General features: G+C 46.1%; 1 protein-coding gene and 1 long non-coding RNA gene across 2 annotated transcripts in view; one reads left to right on the forward strand and one right to left on the reverse strand.

Annotated features, from left to right (window-relative positions):
• The window catches only part of LOC137431723 (kinesin heavy chain-like), a 91,326-nt gene that overhangs the window by 55,267 nt on the left and 22,277 nt on the right, over positions 1-13,782 (reverse strand). The window contains exons 5-7 of the mRNA XM_068123354.2: positions 13,239-13,287; positions 9,139-9,194; positions 4,134-4,221 (exon numbers count right to left, since the gene is read on the reverse strand). Coding sequence (XP_067979455.2) covers positions 4,134-4,221; positions 9,139-9,194; positions 13,239-13,287 — 193 coding nt within the window. The remainder of the gene's footprint in view (positions 1-4,133; positions 4,222-9,138; positions 9,195-13,238; positions 13,288-13,782) is intronic.
• The window catches only part of LOC137415610 (uncharacterized), a 66,344-nt gene that overhangs the window by 40,777 nt on the left and 11,785 nt on the right, over positions 1-13,782 (forward strand). The gene's annotated exons all lie outside the window — the stretch shown is intronic.

The following is a 13,782-nucleotide window of genomic DNA, read 5'->3' on the forward strand; positions in this document are numbered from 1 at the left end:
TACTGGATTCTCTGGGAGATGGGGAGCCAGTGAAGCTTGTAAAGGACGGGGGTGATGTGGTCACGGGTCCGGGAATGGGTGAGTAGACGGGCAGCGGAGTTCTGAATGTATTGGAGTTTATTGGTGATTGTTGAGGGTGAACCATAGAGGAGGCTATTGCAGTAGTCCAGACGGGAGGTGATGAAGGCGTGGATGAGGGTTTCTGCAGCCGTGGAGGAGAGGGATGAGCGGAGATGGGCGATGTTTTTCAGGTGAAAGAAGGCTGTCTTTGTGATCTGTTTAGTGTATTTGTCGAAGGAGAGGGTTTGGTCAAAGATGACGCCAAGATTCCGGATGAGAGGGGAGGTGGATACTGGGATACCGTCGATGTTGAGGGCAAAGTTATGGGTGGATTTTGTGAGCGTTTTTGGGCCAATGATGATTATTTCAGATTTATCACAGTTAAGTTTGAGGAAGTTGATTTGAAGCCAGGATTTTATTTCAGAGATGCAGTTTGTCAGGATAGAGTGGGTGTCGGTGGAGACGGACTTGGTGGAGATGAAAAGCTGGATGTCATCGGCGAAGCAGTGGAATTGGAGACCATGACGGCGGATGAAGTGACCGAGGGGGGACAGGTAAAGGATGAAGAGGAGGGGGCCAAGAACTGAACCTTGGGGGACACCTTGGGGGAGGGGAGCAGTGGGGCATTTGCAGTTATTGATGGAGATGAACTGGCGTCTGTCAGAGAGGTATGATTTAATCCAAGAGAGGGCAGTGCCGGTAACGTTAAAGGTGGATTCAAGTCGGGTGAGGAGGATGGTGTGATCGATGGTGTCAAAGGCAGCGCTGAGGTCGAGGAGGATGAGAATGTTGAGGTTGCCAGCGTTAGAGGAGAGGAGAAGGTCGTTGGTGATTTTGAGGATAGCAGTTTCAGTACTGTGGTTGGAGCGGAATCCGGATTGGAATGTTTCATACAGGTTATTGGCAGAGAGGTGATGTTTGAGTTGAGTGGCTACAGCGCGTTCCAAAACTTTCGACAGAAAGGGTAGGTTGGAGATGGGTCTGAAGTTGTTTAGGGTGTCAGGGTTTAGACCAGGTTTTTTTAGAATGGGGGTAACAGCAGCAATTTTGAGGGATGGTGGGACGATGCCTGTAGACAGGGAGGAGTTTATTGTTGCAATGATAAGTGGAGAGAGAGCAGGCAGGGAGGGAGGCCTTGACAAAGCTGGAGGGGATGGGGTCAAGAGTGCAGGTGGCAGTTTTCATTCCTATGAGGAGTTCAGAGAGGTCAGTAGGGGAGACCGGGGAGAATTGAGACAGGGGAAGGCAGGATAAGGGGGGGCAGGTGGTTGGAGGGGGAGCGGGTGCGGTGATGGTCAAGCTGTTGTCGATGTTGTCAATTTTGCGTTGGAAGAAAGAAAGGAAGGAGATGCAGTTGTCTACTGTGAATGACTGGGTGGTGGTGTCCAGGGGGCGGAGGAGTTTGTTTATTGTCGAGAAGAGTGCTTTTGGGTTTCCGGAGCCAATGTCGGGACGGGTCCCGGAAAGGTTATTGGCTAGGTGGCGAGGCCGGTCGAGGCCGCCTCGGCCGGGCTGGGCCCATTTCGCAATTAAAAGGTGAGCTGAATTATAATAGTCAATCTTCTACGGCCGCGAGTAAAAGCTGAATTATAGTAGTAAATTCATTCAAAAAGAAATAAAAATGTCGGGACAGGCCCCGGGAAGGCCCCGGGAAGGTAAACAATATAGCACGCGGACAATTATAGTAAGACTGTCGCACGTGGACAGTGCGCCCCTTATTTTACTCCAGGAGATCCCACAATTACCCACCCAAAATATCGTTGCGATCGGTTCAGCCGTTTTTGCGGTACCTTCGAACGGACGGACAGACAGACGGACGAACAGACAGACAGACGGACGGACAGACAGGTGGACGGACATTTGGTGAATTATAGTAAGACTAGTGGGGTACCCGTGCTATGCACGGGTGGGAGGCCAGAAGCAAACGGACAGAAACGGCGAATGCTAAATCATGAAACCAATAAATTCCACATTCCTGTAGCACCTTCAGTCGCACATCAGACATGGACAGCAAGTTCGTGAAGGACTTCCATGAAAAACGTACCCATTCGCAAACAAACAGGTACGTTTGTTCCATACCCAGTCAATGGCGATTCCAATCATCAATTGATACTTTAACAAAATAGTTTTAAATGACGGTTGTATTGGGATATTATCAAACCAGCTCATTGCCGTAATCTGTCCACTTCTGCATTTGCGGCAGGTTCATAATTCTCATCAAAATCTAAACAGTATTTGTAGAATTTCAATAAAAGCCACATCACTGTTCATATCGGTAAATATTATTCCATCGTGTTTGGAAAAACTGGAAAATTGGAAAACTTGGAAAATTGGAAAAACAATATAGCCTATTTTACTCCAGGAGGGCCCAGGATTACCCACCCAAAATATTGTGGCGATCGTTTTAGCCGTTTTTGCGGTACCTGGGAACAGACGGACAGACGGACATTTGGTGAATTATAGTAAGAATCAAACCAGCTCATTGCCGTAATCTGTCCACTTCCGCATTCGCGGCAGGTTCATAATTCTCATCAAAATCTAAACAGTATTTGTAGAATTTCAATAAAAGCCATATCACTGTTCATATCTGTAAATAGTATTCCATCGTGTTTGGAAAAACTGGAAAATTGGAAAACTTGGAAAATTGGAAAAACAATATAGCTTAGGAGTCGCGGAAGGCGAGAGAACGAGGCCATTCGTAGGGTTCGAAGATGGTTTATTGTAACAGCAAGATCCAGCACACTAAACTCGAATGGAAGTCAGCATGCTTATATAAAGCCAAAAGCCCTCTTCGGAGGGCGTGGCTCCGGCAACCGCGCGTGCGTCACGTCCGCACAACCACAAGTCCAAAAGGCCCGTGCACGTGTATTATGCCCAAATAAGGTAATCACATAAGGTAACCGCCACATGCGGTTACCTGCACATAAGGTAACCGCCACATACGTAACCCCAGAATGCACTCCACGGGCCTATGCGTAGGCCGAGGCGACCGAGGGGCTGGGCAAGTCCTCGGGGGAGGCTGCCGAGGTTCCTCGCGGGCCTCCCGAGGTTGCAGGTCGCGGGTGCAGTGCCGAGAAGGCTCGAGCGGTGCACGCGAAAAGCGGGTGAGCCAACCGAGGGGCTGGTCAAGGCCTCGGGGGAGGCTGCCGAGGTTCCTCGCGGGCCTCCCGAGGATGCAGGGTCGGAGAAGTAGTTGCGGTTGTAGGTGTAGTTGCGCGAGGGTGACGAAGTGGCCGTGCCGCTTACGTCAGCGCACGCGAAGGTGACGAAACAGCCGTTCCGCCAACGTCAGTGCGCGCGAAGGTGACGAAGCAGCCGTGCCTTCGGAGGGTCTTGGAATAGGTTCGCCCCTCCGGTCGTAGAGGAGGAGCCGAGCGCGGTGCGCGAACCTCATAGTCATGGCAGTCGTCGTTACCGAAACTCCGGCATTTCGAAACCGCGTTCGAAACAGCGCCCGAAGCCGTGCGGGAGAAGCCGGCATCACCAGCTTAGGTGGCTTCCCTGGCCAGGGCGCGCTTGCCATGTTCGTTCGCAGCCCCCGAATCCGTTCGGGGGCAGTCGGAGGTCACCAGTTTAGGTGGCTTCCCTGGCCAGGGCGCGCTTGCCGTGTTCATTCGCAGCCCCCGAATCCGTTCGGGGGCAGTCGGAGGTCACCAATTTAGGAGTCGCGGAAGGTGAGAGAACGAGGCCATTCGTAGGGTTCGAAGATGGTTTATTGTAACAGCAAGATCCAGCACACTAAACCCGAACGGAAGTCAGCATGCTTATATAAAGCCAAAAGCCCTCTTCGGAGGGCGTGGCTCCGGCAACCGCGCGTGCGTCACGTCCGCACAACCACAAGTCCAAAAGGCCCGTACACGTGTATTATGCCCAAATAAGGTAATCACATAAGGTAACCGCCACATGCGGTTACCTGCACATAAGGTAACCGCCACAATAGCCTATTTTACTCCAGGGGGTCCCAGGATTACCCACCCAAAATACGGATGAATGGACATTTGGTGAATTATAGTAAGATGAAGTTGCTTGATTTTGATAACATTCAGAGTTCAACATGGCTATTATAAACTTACTTGTTACAGCCACGTGTCTGTTGTCCTTAGCTTTTAGAAAAATATCCATCACTTCTTCTGATGAAGAGACAAACCTTTCTGTACAGCCCTGTAAGGCACCGACATAAGACTTTCATTAATTCTCACACAAAAAATGCTCATTTTGTCACATGTGGGCAGTGCACCCCTTCTGTCGCACGCGAGCAGTGCGCCCCTTCTGTCGCACGTGGCAGTGCACCCCCTCTGTCGCACGCGGACAGTGCACCCCCTCTGTCGCATGCGGACAGTGCGCCCCCTACGTTGCACGCGGACAGTACGCCCCCTCTGTCGCACGCGGACAGTGCGCCCCTCTGTCGCACGCAGACAGTGCGCCTCCTCTGTCACACGTGGACAGTGTGCCCCCTCTGTTACACGCAGACAGTGCGCCGCCTCTGTCGCACGCGGACAGTGCGCCACCTCTGTCGCACGCGGACAGTGCGCCCCCTCTGTCGCACGCGGACAGTGCACCCCCTCTGTCACACGCAGACAGTGCGCCTCCTCTGTCGCACGTGGACAGTGTGCCCCCTCTGTTACACGCAGACAGTGCACCCCCTCTGTCGCACACAGACAGTGCGCCTCCTCTTTCGCACGCGGACAGTGCGCCCCCTCTATCGCATGCGGACAGTGCACCCCCTCTGTCGCACGCAGACAGTACGCCCCCTCTGTCGCATGCGGACAGTGCGCCCCTCTGTCGCACACAGACAGTGTGCCTCCTCTGTCGCACGTGGACAGTGTGCCCCCTCTGTTACACGCAGACAGTGCGCCGCCTCTGTCGCACGCGGACAATGCGCCTCCTCTGTCGCACGCAGACAGTGCGCCCCCTCTGTCGCACGCGGACAGTGCGCCCCCTCTGTCGCACGCGGACAGTGCGCCCCCTCTGTCGCACACGGACAGTGCGCCCCCTCTGTCGCATGCAGACAGTGCGCCCCTCTGTCGCACGCGGACAGTGTGCCGCGCCCTCTATCGCTCGTGGACAATTTTCCCCCCTCTGTCACATGTGGACAGTGTTCCCCCTCTGTCACACGTGGACAGTGTTCCCCCTCTGTCACACGTGGACAGTGTTCCCCCTCTGTCACACGTGGACAGTGTTCCCCCTCTGTCACACGTGGACAGTGTGCCCCCTCTGTCACACGTGGACGGTATGCCCACTCTGTCGAATGTGGGAGTGCTCACCTTCTCATATGTAAATACAGTGCTCACCTTACTACAATCAGTTCTCATTTTGCCACAAAGCACAGAGCTTACTTTATCATTTGCACACAGAAACAAACATTTCTCACTTAAACTGTCAAATATTTATGAAATATTTTAAATCATGTTGGACTAACAGTCACTGGTAGGGTGGATCAAACACCCTGGTTTTGAAAAATATTCTCATATTGATCTGGTCATACTTTTTTTTGTTACACTAGCCCCATATGGCATTTCTTTAAAATATTTATGATTTCCGATTTTGTTTAGACCCCCACCAGAATCAGGTAGAAATCAGGTACCCCCGCTAATGGGTTGCTTTTGCCAAATGTGATTTTTCGAATTTTATTAAGGCAAGAACACGTTACTGATTCCAAAAAATGTCCTCTAATAGGTGGTGGATCAAAATTGGTAAAAGTTTTGTTCAACTTTTTTGAAAATTGGGTAATCGGGTAACCAACAAACCAAAAAAAGAATAATTTTTCTCATTTTTTATTTCAGGAAAGGAAACAGGGAAATTGAAGGAGGTGGGTTTTGGGTGGATTAACGGAGGTAGAAAAGATCAAGGCTTTGGATGGGGGAAGATAAGAGATGGTGGTGAACAGCTGTTTTGAAGACCTGGAGGGAGGAGTGGGATTGAAGAAAGTGTGGGAGTGTGTTCCATGGGTGGGGTAAAAAGAGGAATGGATGGGTGAAGGTGAGCAGAGAGTCTTGATTTTAGCAGTTGCACCAGAAGAGGGCTTCTGGCAGAGCTTGTGCATCCTGCAGGAATATTTGGGGATCAGAGCACAAAAGGTTGAGTGACAGAACTTCTTTGGAGAGACATAGTGAGAGTGTGAGATTTGTCAGGATTGAATGACATGTTCTACATGTTTGACCAGCTTGTTATTTAAAATTTCCAGCCTGCCAATCTGAGGGATGAGAGATGGCAGAGGGTGGAGTTGTCAGCAAAATGATAAAGAGGATTTTGCGGAGTTGGAGAAATCATTGATGAAGATTAGAAAAAGCACAAGGCCCAGAAGAACACTGCCTTGAGGAACTCCAGCCTGGACAGGAAGAGGAGATGAGAGAATTCCATTGAGAGTGTTACGGATTCGTCACTTGCGTCGTTGTGGTTTTCATCCACTGCAAGCATTTTTGGTTCCATGTACTATTATTGTTATCGTTTAAGTGAAATGGAGATAACTGTTTTCAAAAGGTAAAAAATTAGTGTTTTAAAAGAAACCAGAAACCGGATCGGGAGAAACCGGAAGAAGAAGAGAAGGAAGAGAAAAAAAAGGCGGAGCAAGTGAGGTCGGGAAGAAAAAGCCGAGCTGCTTTGAGGTCTCGAGGAGACACTGGCGAATGGGGGTCACGAGCGAACTTTGGGTTTCCTGGGTAAGGGATTCCTGTCACAGAGTGGTTATCGCTGTGACAGATAAACCTGCGTGTCGGGTTTTGCGGTTGATTCCGAAGAGAATCGTTGGAGAGCAGGTACGCCTCCAGTACGGGCCTGCCCGCCATTTCGCCTCGCTCCCGCCATTTCGCATCGCTCCAGCCTTTTCACCTCACTCCAGCCTTTCACCGCACCCAGCCATTAGCCTGATTTGCGAGTGTAACATGGATTTCGATTGGGAATTTGTGGTTCTCCATTTGGGAGCCGCTGAACGTTCATACCCGATGGTGTGATTTCCCAGTCGCCTTTTGGGTGCACCTTTGCGCCTCTTTGGCAGCGTTGACTGTCAGCCGACTTGGATTCTGGTCTCGATTTGACATTTTTCTTGCGATCACCGGAGTGTGGATCGACTTTGGCTTGGTGCCGGGACAGTGACTTTGGGAATGTTCTTTTCGCTCACATGGAGCACAGTGAGTTGTTGAATAAGAAACTGATGGTACCATCATAGGAATTATATGGTATTTTTGTGGTGCAATTGAAACATATTGTACTTGTGCTGTTATACTTGTGTGACCTTAATACAATACTTGTTGTTGGTAACAATTGGTTGGTGTGGTTTCACCATTAGTCATTGACACACATTATAACACATCTTTCTGCCGTGACTCCTTTCGGGGCTCAGAGGTACACCGTGACCGGGGTTTGGGGAGGAGCACGTAACAGAAAGCCACACGTTGACTGCGACAGGAGGGGAAGTCCACAAGCCATGAGTGGACATTTCCATGGATACCAATAGAGGCAGAATGGGGGAACAAACACAAGAGCAGACTTGACTGGGTACGGTGGGTACAGCGAGCGATGGGTTTGGGACACAATATTTTGAGGCAAACACAGGGTTGAGGCATTTGTCTTTTTCACAAGCGGAGTCAGCTGTGTAGCCTGTTTGAGGTAAGGGAGGGGATGGAAGGGGAACAAACACCAGAAACAGATTTGACCAGACACCACCAGGATTTGGTGGTGGGAGACAGGTTTGAGAGTTCAGTCTTGAGAGTACAGAGATATTGTTTCCTGGCTCTCCTGAGGGTAGATACACATTTGTTCCGAGCTCTGTGGAAGGAACTGAGATTGCCTTTAGTGGATTTGCATTCCAGGAGGCGAGGTAAGTTGTTTCAGGGCACCTACCTCACCACAAGATTAAGTGTACCAATGTACCATGGATGGGAGGAAGGGTGTGACAACTGAAGATGAGATGGGATAAATTTGTGCATGAGAGAGAGCAGTTTACTTTGGAAGAATTCCCAGGAAGAGTTGATGTCAGAGGCAGTAGAGATGGGAGACCAGTCCAGATGATTGATGGCTGCTTGCAGACCATGCCAGTCGGCCTGAGTGAAATGCCAGACTCGTCGACACTGATGAGGCTCTCTGTGAATGGCCAGAGTGATATCCACTTTAACAAGCACATGATCAGATGAACCGATTGGAGCAGAAGAAGAACAGCAGACATTTGCAGGGAAGATTGTCATTACCAAGTCTAGAAGAGAAGATACTCCATTGACTGAGATCCGGGTCGGGAAATTGACAGATTGTGTCAGTCCCATTGAGTCGCAGAAGTCCTTTGCTGAGGTGCCATGGCTGGTGTCAGAGGAACCCACACCCAGACAGCTAGTATGATGACAGTTGAAGTCGCCACATATGAGAAAGAAAGAGTTCGGATGAGTGGCTAGAATTTGGTCCATGTTGTCAGACAGAGAGATTTAAATGGAGTCATCACTGTTTGGTGGACGGTACAACACACAAATGAACAAAAGGTGGGAGTGGAGAGGAAGCCATAGCTAGAGGTACTCCTGGGGGTGGGGTGGAGAGAGGGCAGTGCAAGGAGAGTGAGAAAGAGTTTTTGATGAAGATAGCAACTCCACCACCAGGACGAGGCTTAGGTCTATCATACCGGAGGATGGAGTAACCAGGGAGAGATATTAAGGAAGCAGAGACATCTTGAAGGAGGAAAGTTTCTGTTAAGCAGATTAAGTTTGATTTGTCAGAAACAACCTGTATGGAGAGATCAGTCATGTTTGAGCGAAGGCCCCGGATGGTTGAGGTCCAACAGACCTACCGTTAAGGAAGAGGGAGGGATGGGGCGTGGGGTACAACAGCGGGGAGGGGTAGGATAAGATAAGGGAGGACAGGGGGAGGTAGGGAAAGCTGTTGACAGATTGTCGGAGATTGCAAAAGAGCTTGAGTATGTGTGATGCATGTATAAGCTCCTCCATGACCCTGAATCCACTGCAGAAAGGAGGTGTATTTTGTAATTATTCACAGAAGATCCAGTGACCCAGTAAAATAGCTGCATTTTCTGTTTGTACTGTATAAGAAAGCACATTGAATCATTTTAAACGAAAAATATTTGAATAAAATGCAAGATACCTTCACAAAAGGCACTCTATTCTTATCTTCATGGACAGTTAGGTTGGTCTTTGTAACTGCAACACAGAAAGAAAAAACACATCAGCAACATGCAAGTCTCAAAAGATTGAGTATACTGTAAACAGAAATCATGAGCATGCACATTGAAGGCCATATTCATATTTTATATATATATATAACATATATATATATATACCGTATATATATATATATATGTGTATGTATATATATATATATATATATATATATATATATATATATATATATATATATATACTGTATATATATATATATAGTATATATATATATATATATATATATATATATATATATATATATATATACTGTATATATATATATATAGTATATATATATATATATATATATATATATATATATATATATATATATATACATACATACATACATACATACATATATATATACTGTATATACATATATATATATATATATACATACATACATACATACATATATATATACTGTATATACATATATATATATATATATATATATATATATATATATATATATATATATATATATATATATATATATATATATACAGACTTGGCATTTAATATGGAATTTTATTTTTTCTTGACCTGGGTTTACTTTCTGAACTCGGTATATCAATCTGGTGAGTTTCTTTTACGCTTCGGTGATTTCTTTGTCAAAAGAACCATGTCACTGATTGTCTGTCGCAGCAAGAAGTCAATAACAGGATTATATCACAGGTGGCGTGACAAAATGTATGGACAGGTACATTTGACGATTGGCTTCACAATCAGGTATGTAAGGGTTGTTGCGTTCTGTATTAGTGGAAAACAACTGCTGCACGTCTACAAAAGTTATTGCCGCTTCAGTTGGAGATGGTCCGTCAACTCGACAATGCTGTTTGTCATTTAGTGGTGGCTTTACGAAATTCCGGCATGAAACAGCGTGCTATTGCTCGGCAGTATGGCATCACTCAAGGTCAGGTGTCAAAGATCCTGAAACGAAATGCTCAGAGGGGTGTCCCTACTCCAATACCGAGGTCAGGACGTCCCCACAGAACCACAAGGAGGGATGATCACCAGCTGCACCGGTTAGTCCACAATGGCCGTACCAAGTCAGCTAATCGGCTTAGGGCTGAGTGGCAGCAACTGACAAATGTGCCTGTATCCAGAAGGCTAGTCAACCAACGACTGGTTCAAGCAGGCTATCGTGCCAGGCGTCACCTGAGAAAGCCACGTCTGACCAGACAACACCACCACCGCCGATTGCAGTGGGCCAGAGAACACCGTCAATGGCAGCCAGGACACTGGAATCACGTGATCCTCAGTGACAAGTCTAGATTTCTGGTCTATCGTCAATATGGCCGTGTCCGAGTGCGCAGACAAGTGCATGAAGCCCACAACGAAGATTGTATAGTGCCAACAGTCCAAGCTGGAGGTGGTGGGGTGACCGTTTGGGCTGCTTTTCATGCAGGGGGCAAAACTGACCTGGTTGTTCTGAATGGAAACCTGAACCAGTTCAAGCACAGGGCCATTCTGGAAGAAACATTGCTTCCATTTGTTCGTGCAGCCTTTCGAGGAAACTTTGTCTTCCAAGATGACAATGCACGGCCTCATCGTGCTCGCATGATGCAACACTTTCTTGCTGACCGTGGTGTAGAGCATATGGAGTGGTCTGCCATGTCCCCGGATATGAATCCGATAGAGAACTTGTGGGCAGAATTAATGCGTCAAACCGACAACTTGGACCAGCAGCCTGCCTCTGTGCGTGAATTGCAGCAGGCTATTGTAACTGCATGGCAAGCGATTCCTGTCCAAACCTTGGCAAATCTCGTGAACAGCATGCCTCAACGTGTACGTGCTCTCCTGAATGCTCGTGGGGGTTACACGAAGTACTGAACTGTAATTTTACTGTCCGTAATCCCAGTCGTAATTTAACTTTTGTTTTTGTTAAAATAATTTTTTGGCTAATGTGCAAAATAAAGAGATACTTCTGGAAAACGCACAGAAGTTTAACACAGTACTGTCCGTGAATTGAGTTCGATATCAGTTTACATCACTTTCAAGGATCAATTTATTTGTTTCGAAATGTCAAATGTGGTTTTGGTTTCTTTTAAAGGTCACATTAACAAAATCTAGAATAATTTCAACATAATTCCAATGAACTTTTGGTAATAAGACATCTTGAAAAGTAATTTCACCCCCACAAAAAAAATATTCCATATTAAATGCCAAGTCTGTATATATATATATATATATATATACAGTATATATATTTTTTTTTTTTTATATATATATATATATATATATATATATATGTGTGTGTGTGTGTGTGTGTGTGTGTGTGTGTGTGTGTAAGAAGATTGATGTTCCGCATAATTCTCCCAAATGCAATGTAATCACAACTGCGCATTACCTCGGAGGTTATAGTTACACCCATGTCTGTCTGACTGTGAACAGGATACTGTGTATCAAATAGTTGTGGATGTATTCGGACAAAACTTGGTGGACAGGTTGGGTATGAGACAAGGACAAGCTGATTCGATTTTGGTTCAGGTCCGGATCCAGATCCGGCCTATCAGTGGGATACAAAACCTAAACTGTTCATCCTGGTGGAGGTATGTGCTCTACCGAGTGCCGTTATATATTTAATTATGTCATGCTTTGTTTGATTGGTGGTAAGCTGAATGCTTCTGCAGGTGTTGCCAAAGCTTTATCTTTGCTTTCTTCATCTCTTTAAGTACCAAGGTTGGATAGTTCTTGAGAGCATCTTCAATTTTAGTCTGAGCTTTTTTTTCTTTCTCGGCTTCAATTTTTTTTGTGTCATTAGTCAGAGTATGTAAATTGTAAAGTATACCGAGGATGTCACAATATTCCCTGAAATGTGCTTCTTGTTTTGTTTTTGGAAAATATTAGTCCAGTTTCGCTTAAAGTTCTATATAGACATGATATTTGGTTTTGAATAAGGAGTGTCTATATTAATATGAGTTATCTTACGAGGAACTTCAATGCAGGAGGACGCCATTATTAGGCCCATCAAAGCCTACGCTATTATTACCAACTTATGGTTGTTTGTCCATGTTCTCTCGTTTGTAAATGCTGAGCATCAAGCAAGAAAGCAGCGCATACCATTTTTTAAGTCTTTGGTGTGACTCGGCCAGGGTTCGAACCACAGACCTCCCAGAATCACAGCGGATGCTGTCCGCCTTACACCAACATGGTTGGTTGATTGGTCTTAAGCTAATGAATTGTGTTGACACCTTTATCAAGTGACTGCACTACTCTAAGAGAATGGCAGAGAGGGACCACAATGATCTTTTTGCAGTATATTCTGGGTTTGATTCTCGACCTGACTATGAGGTGATGGATTAGTGGTAAGCAGGTGGAATGTTTGATCGCAAAGTGTGGCGTTCCTCAGGTGGCCATTGTTAAGCTGGGTGTCTCATCTGTTGGCATTAGTTGGTGCACATCAAAGATCCCACAATGCCTTTCGCAAAGAGTAGACAAGTTATTTCTGGCATTCTGAACAAATGATAAATTTGTCACTTTCAGTCGAATATCAGGTATGACTAGCCAGTTCATGAATGAACTTGAGCCAAAATCCTTCTCTGGCAGACTCCAAAATAAATGGGAAAATTTATCTGTTAAAGTACTGAATAAGTTTTCTTTTCCAAAAAGTTTTCAAAGGCAAACACAAAATTTCTTAAGACAAGAGCATAAGTGGGTGGTGGCTGGAAACCATAAAGATATAGACTACTGTCTGTGCTAAATTTCACTGGTGCCAGATCATGTTCAGCCAGAGGACCTGTATATTAGTACTGGTTGTTGGTGGGCTTTAAATATCTCATGGTGTCTGGCACGATAAGGAGGTAAGGTATCGCCAGCATGCCAGCAGAATTCCAAAATTCCTGCACCCTCAGTCGAGCATTCTACGATGGAGTTGCGATCTATCTAGGATTTGTTCTAGACTTGAAACGTTAAAGAACCTGTCGTAGTACTACATGAAACTCTCAAGGGCACAGGCCTCCATTACCAAAAGTTGTTTCCCCGATGTTACACTAGGATGTAAAAATTTAGCTTTACCATCAAGCAAGTCTCTGATCTTCTCCAAGTATATTTCAAAATAAGACATCTGTGGATAAAAAAAAACATGGAGAAAGTTATAAACTTCGAAATTAGTGTCTTCCAGTAGATGTATTCGTGGATTATGATGTCATCGTGAATCTTTAATACCAAGTCCAAATGAAAATGCATAACACCTTAACCATGGTCGCATTTACCTGCAAGCACGTAACCACAAAAACTAACATCTATATAAATAAAACACAGTTTGTGTGTGTGTGTGTGTTACCTATAGACTCCTAAACGGAGAGGCTCACGTACTTGATATTTGGCATAGACATGGCCTACCTAAAAATGACCTCCGATGACGAGATCCATATTTTTTATTCATATTTAACTTAGCGCATTTCAGCGAGGAACATTATACACTGAATCTCAGCCTGTGCCAGAGCAGCTCGCTGATTCGCTCAGAGCGATCACGTGATGTTCCATCCTCGCCGCCAGACTCGCTCACGTACTTCATTTTTGGCATAGACATGGCCATTGGACCTGGGAAGGACATGGC

This window comes from Myxine glutinosa, chromosome 7 (assembly GCF_964187855.1).
Source record: "Myxine glutinosa chromosome 7, kmMyxGlut1.1, whole genome shotgun sequence".
Classification (NCBI taxonomy): Eukaryota; Metazoa; Chordata; class Myxini; order Myxiniformes; family Myxinidae; genus Myxine; species Myxine glutinosa.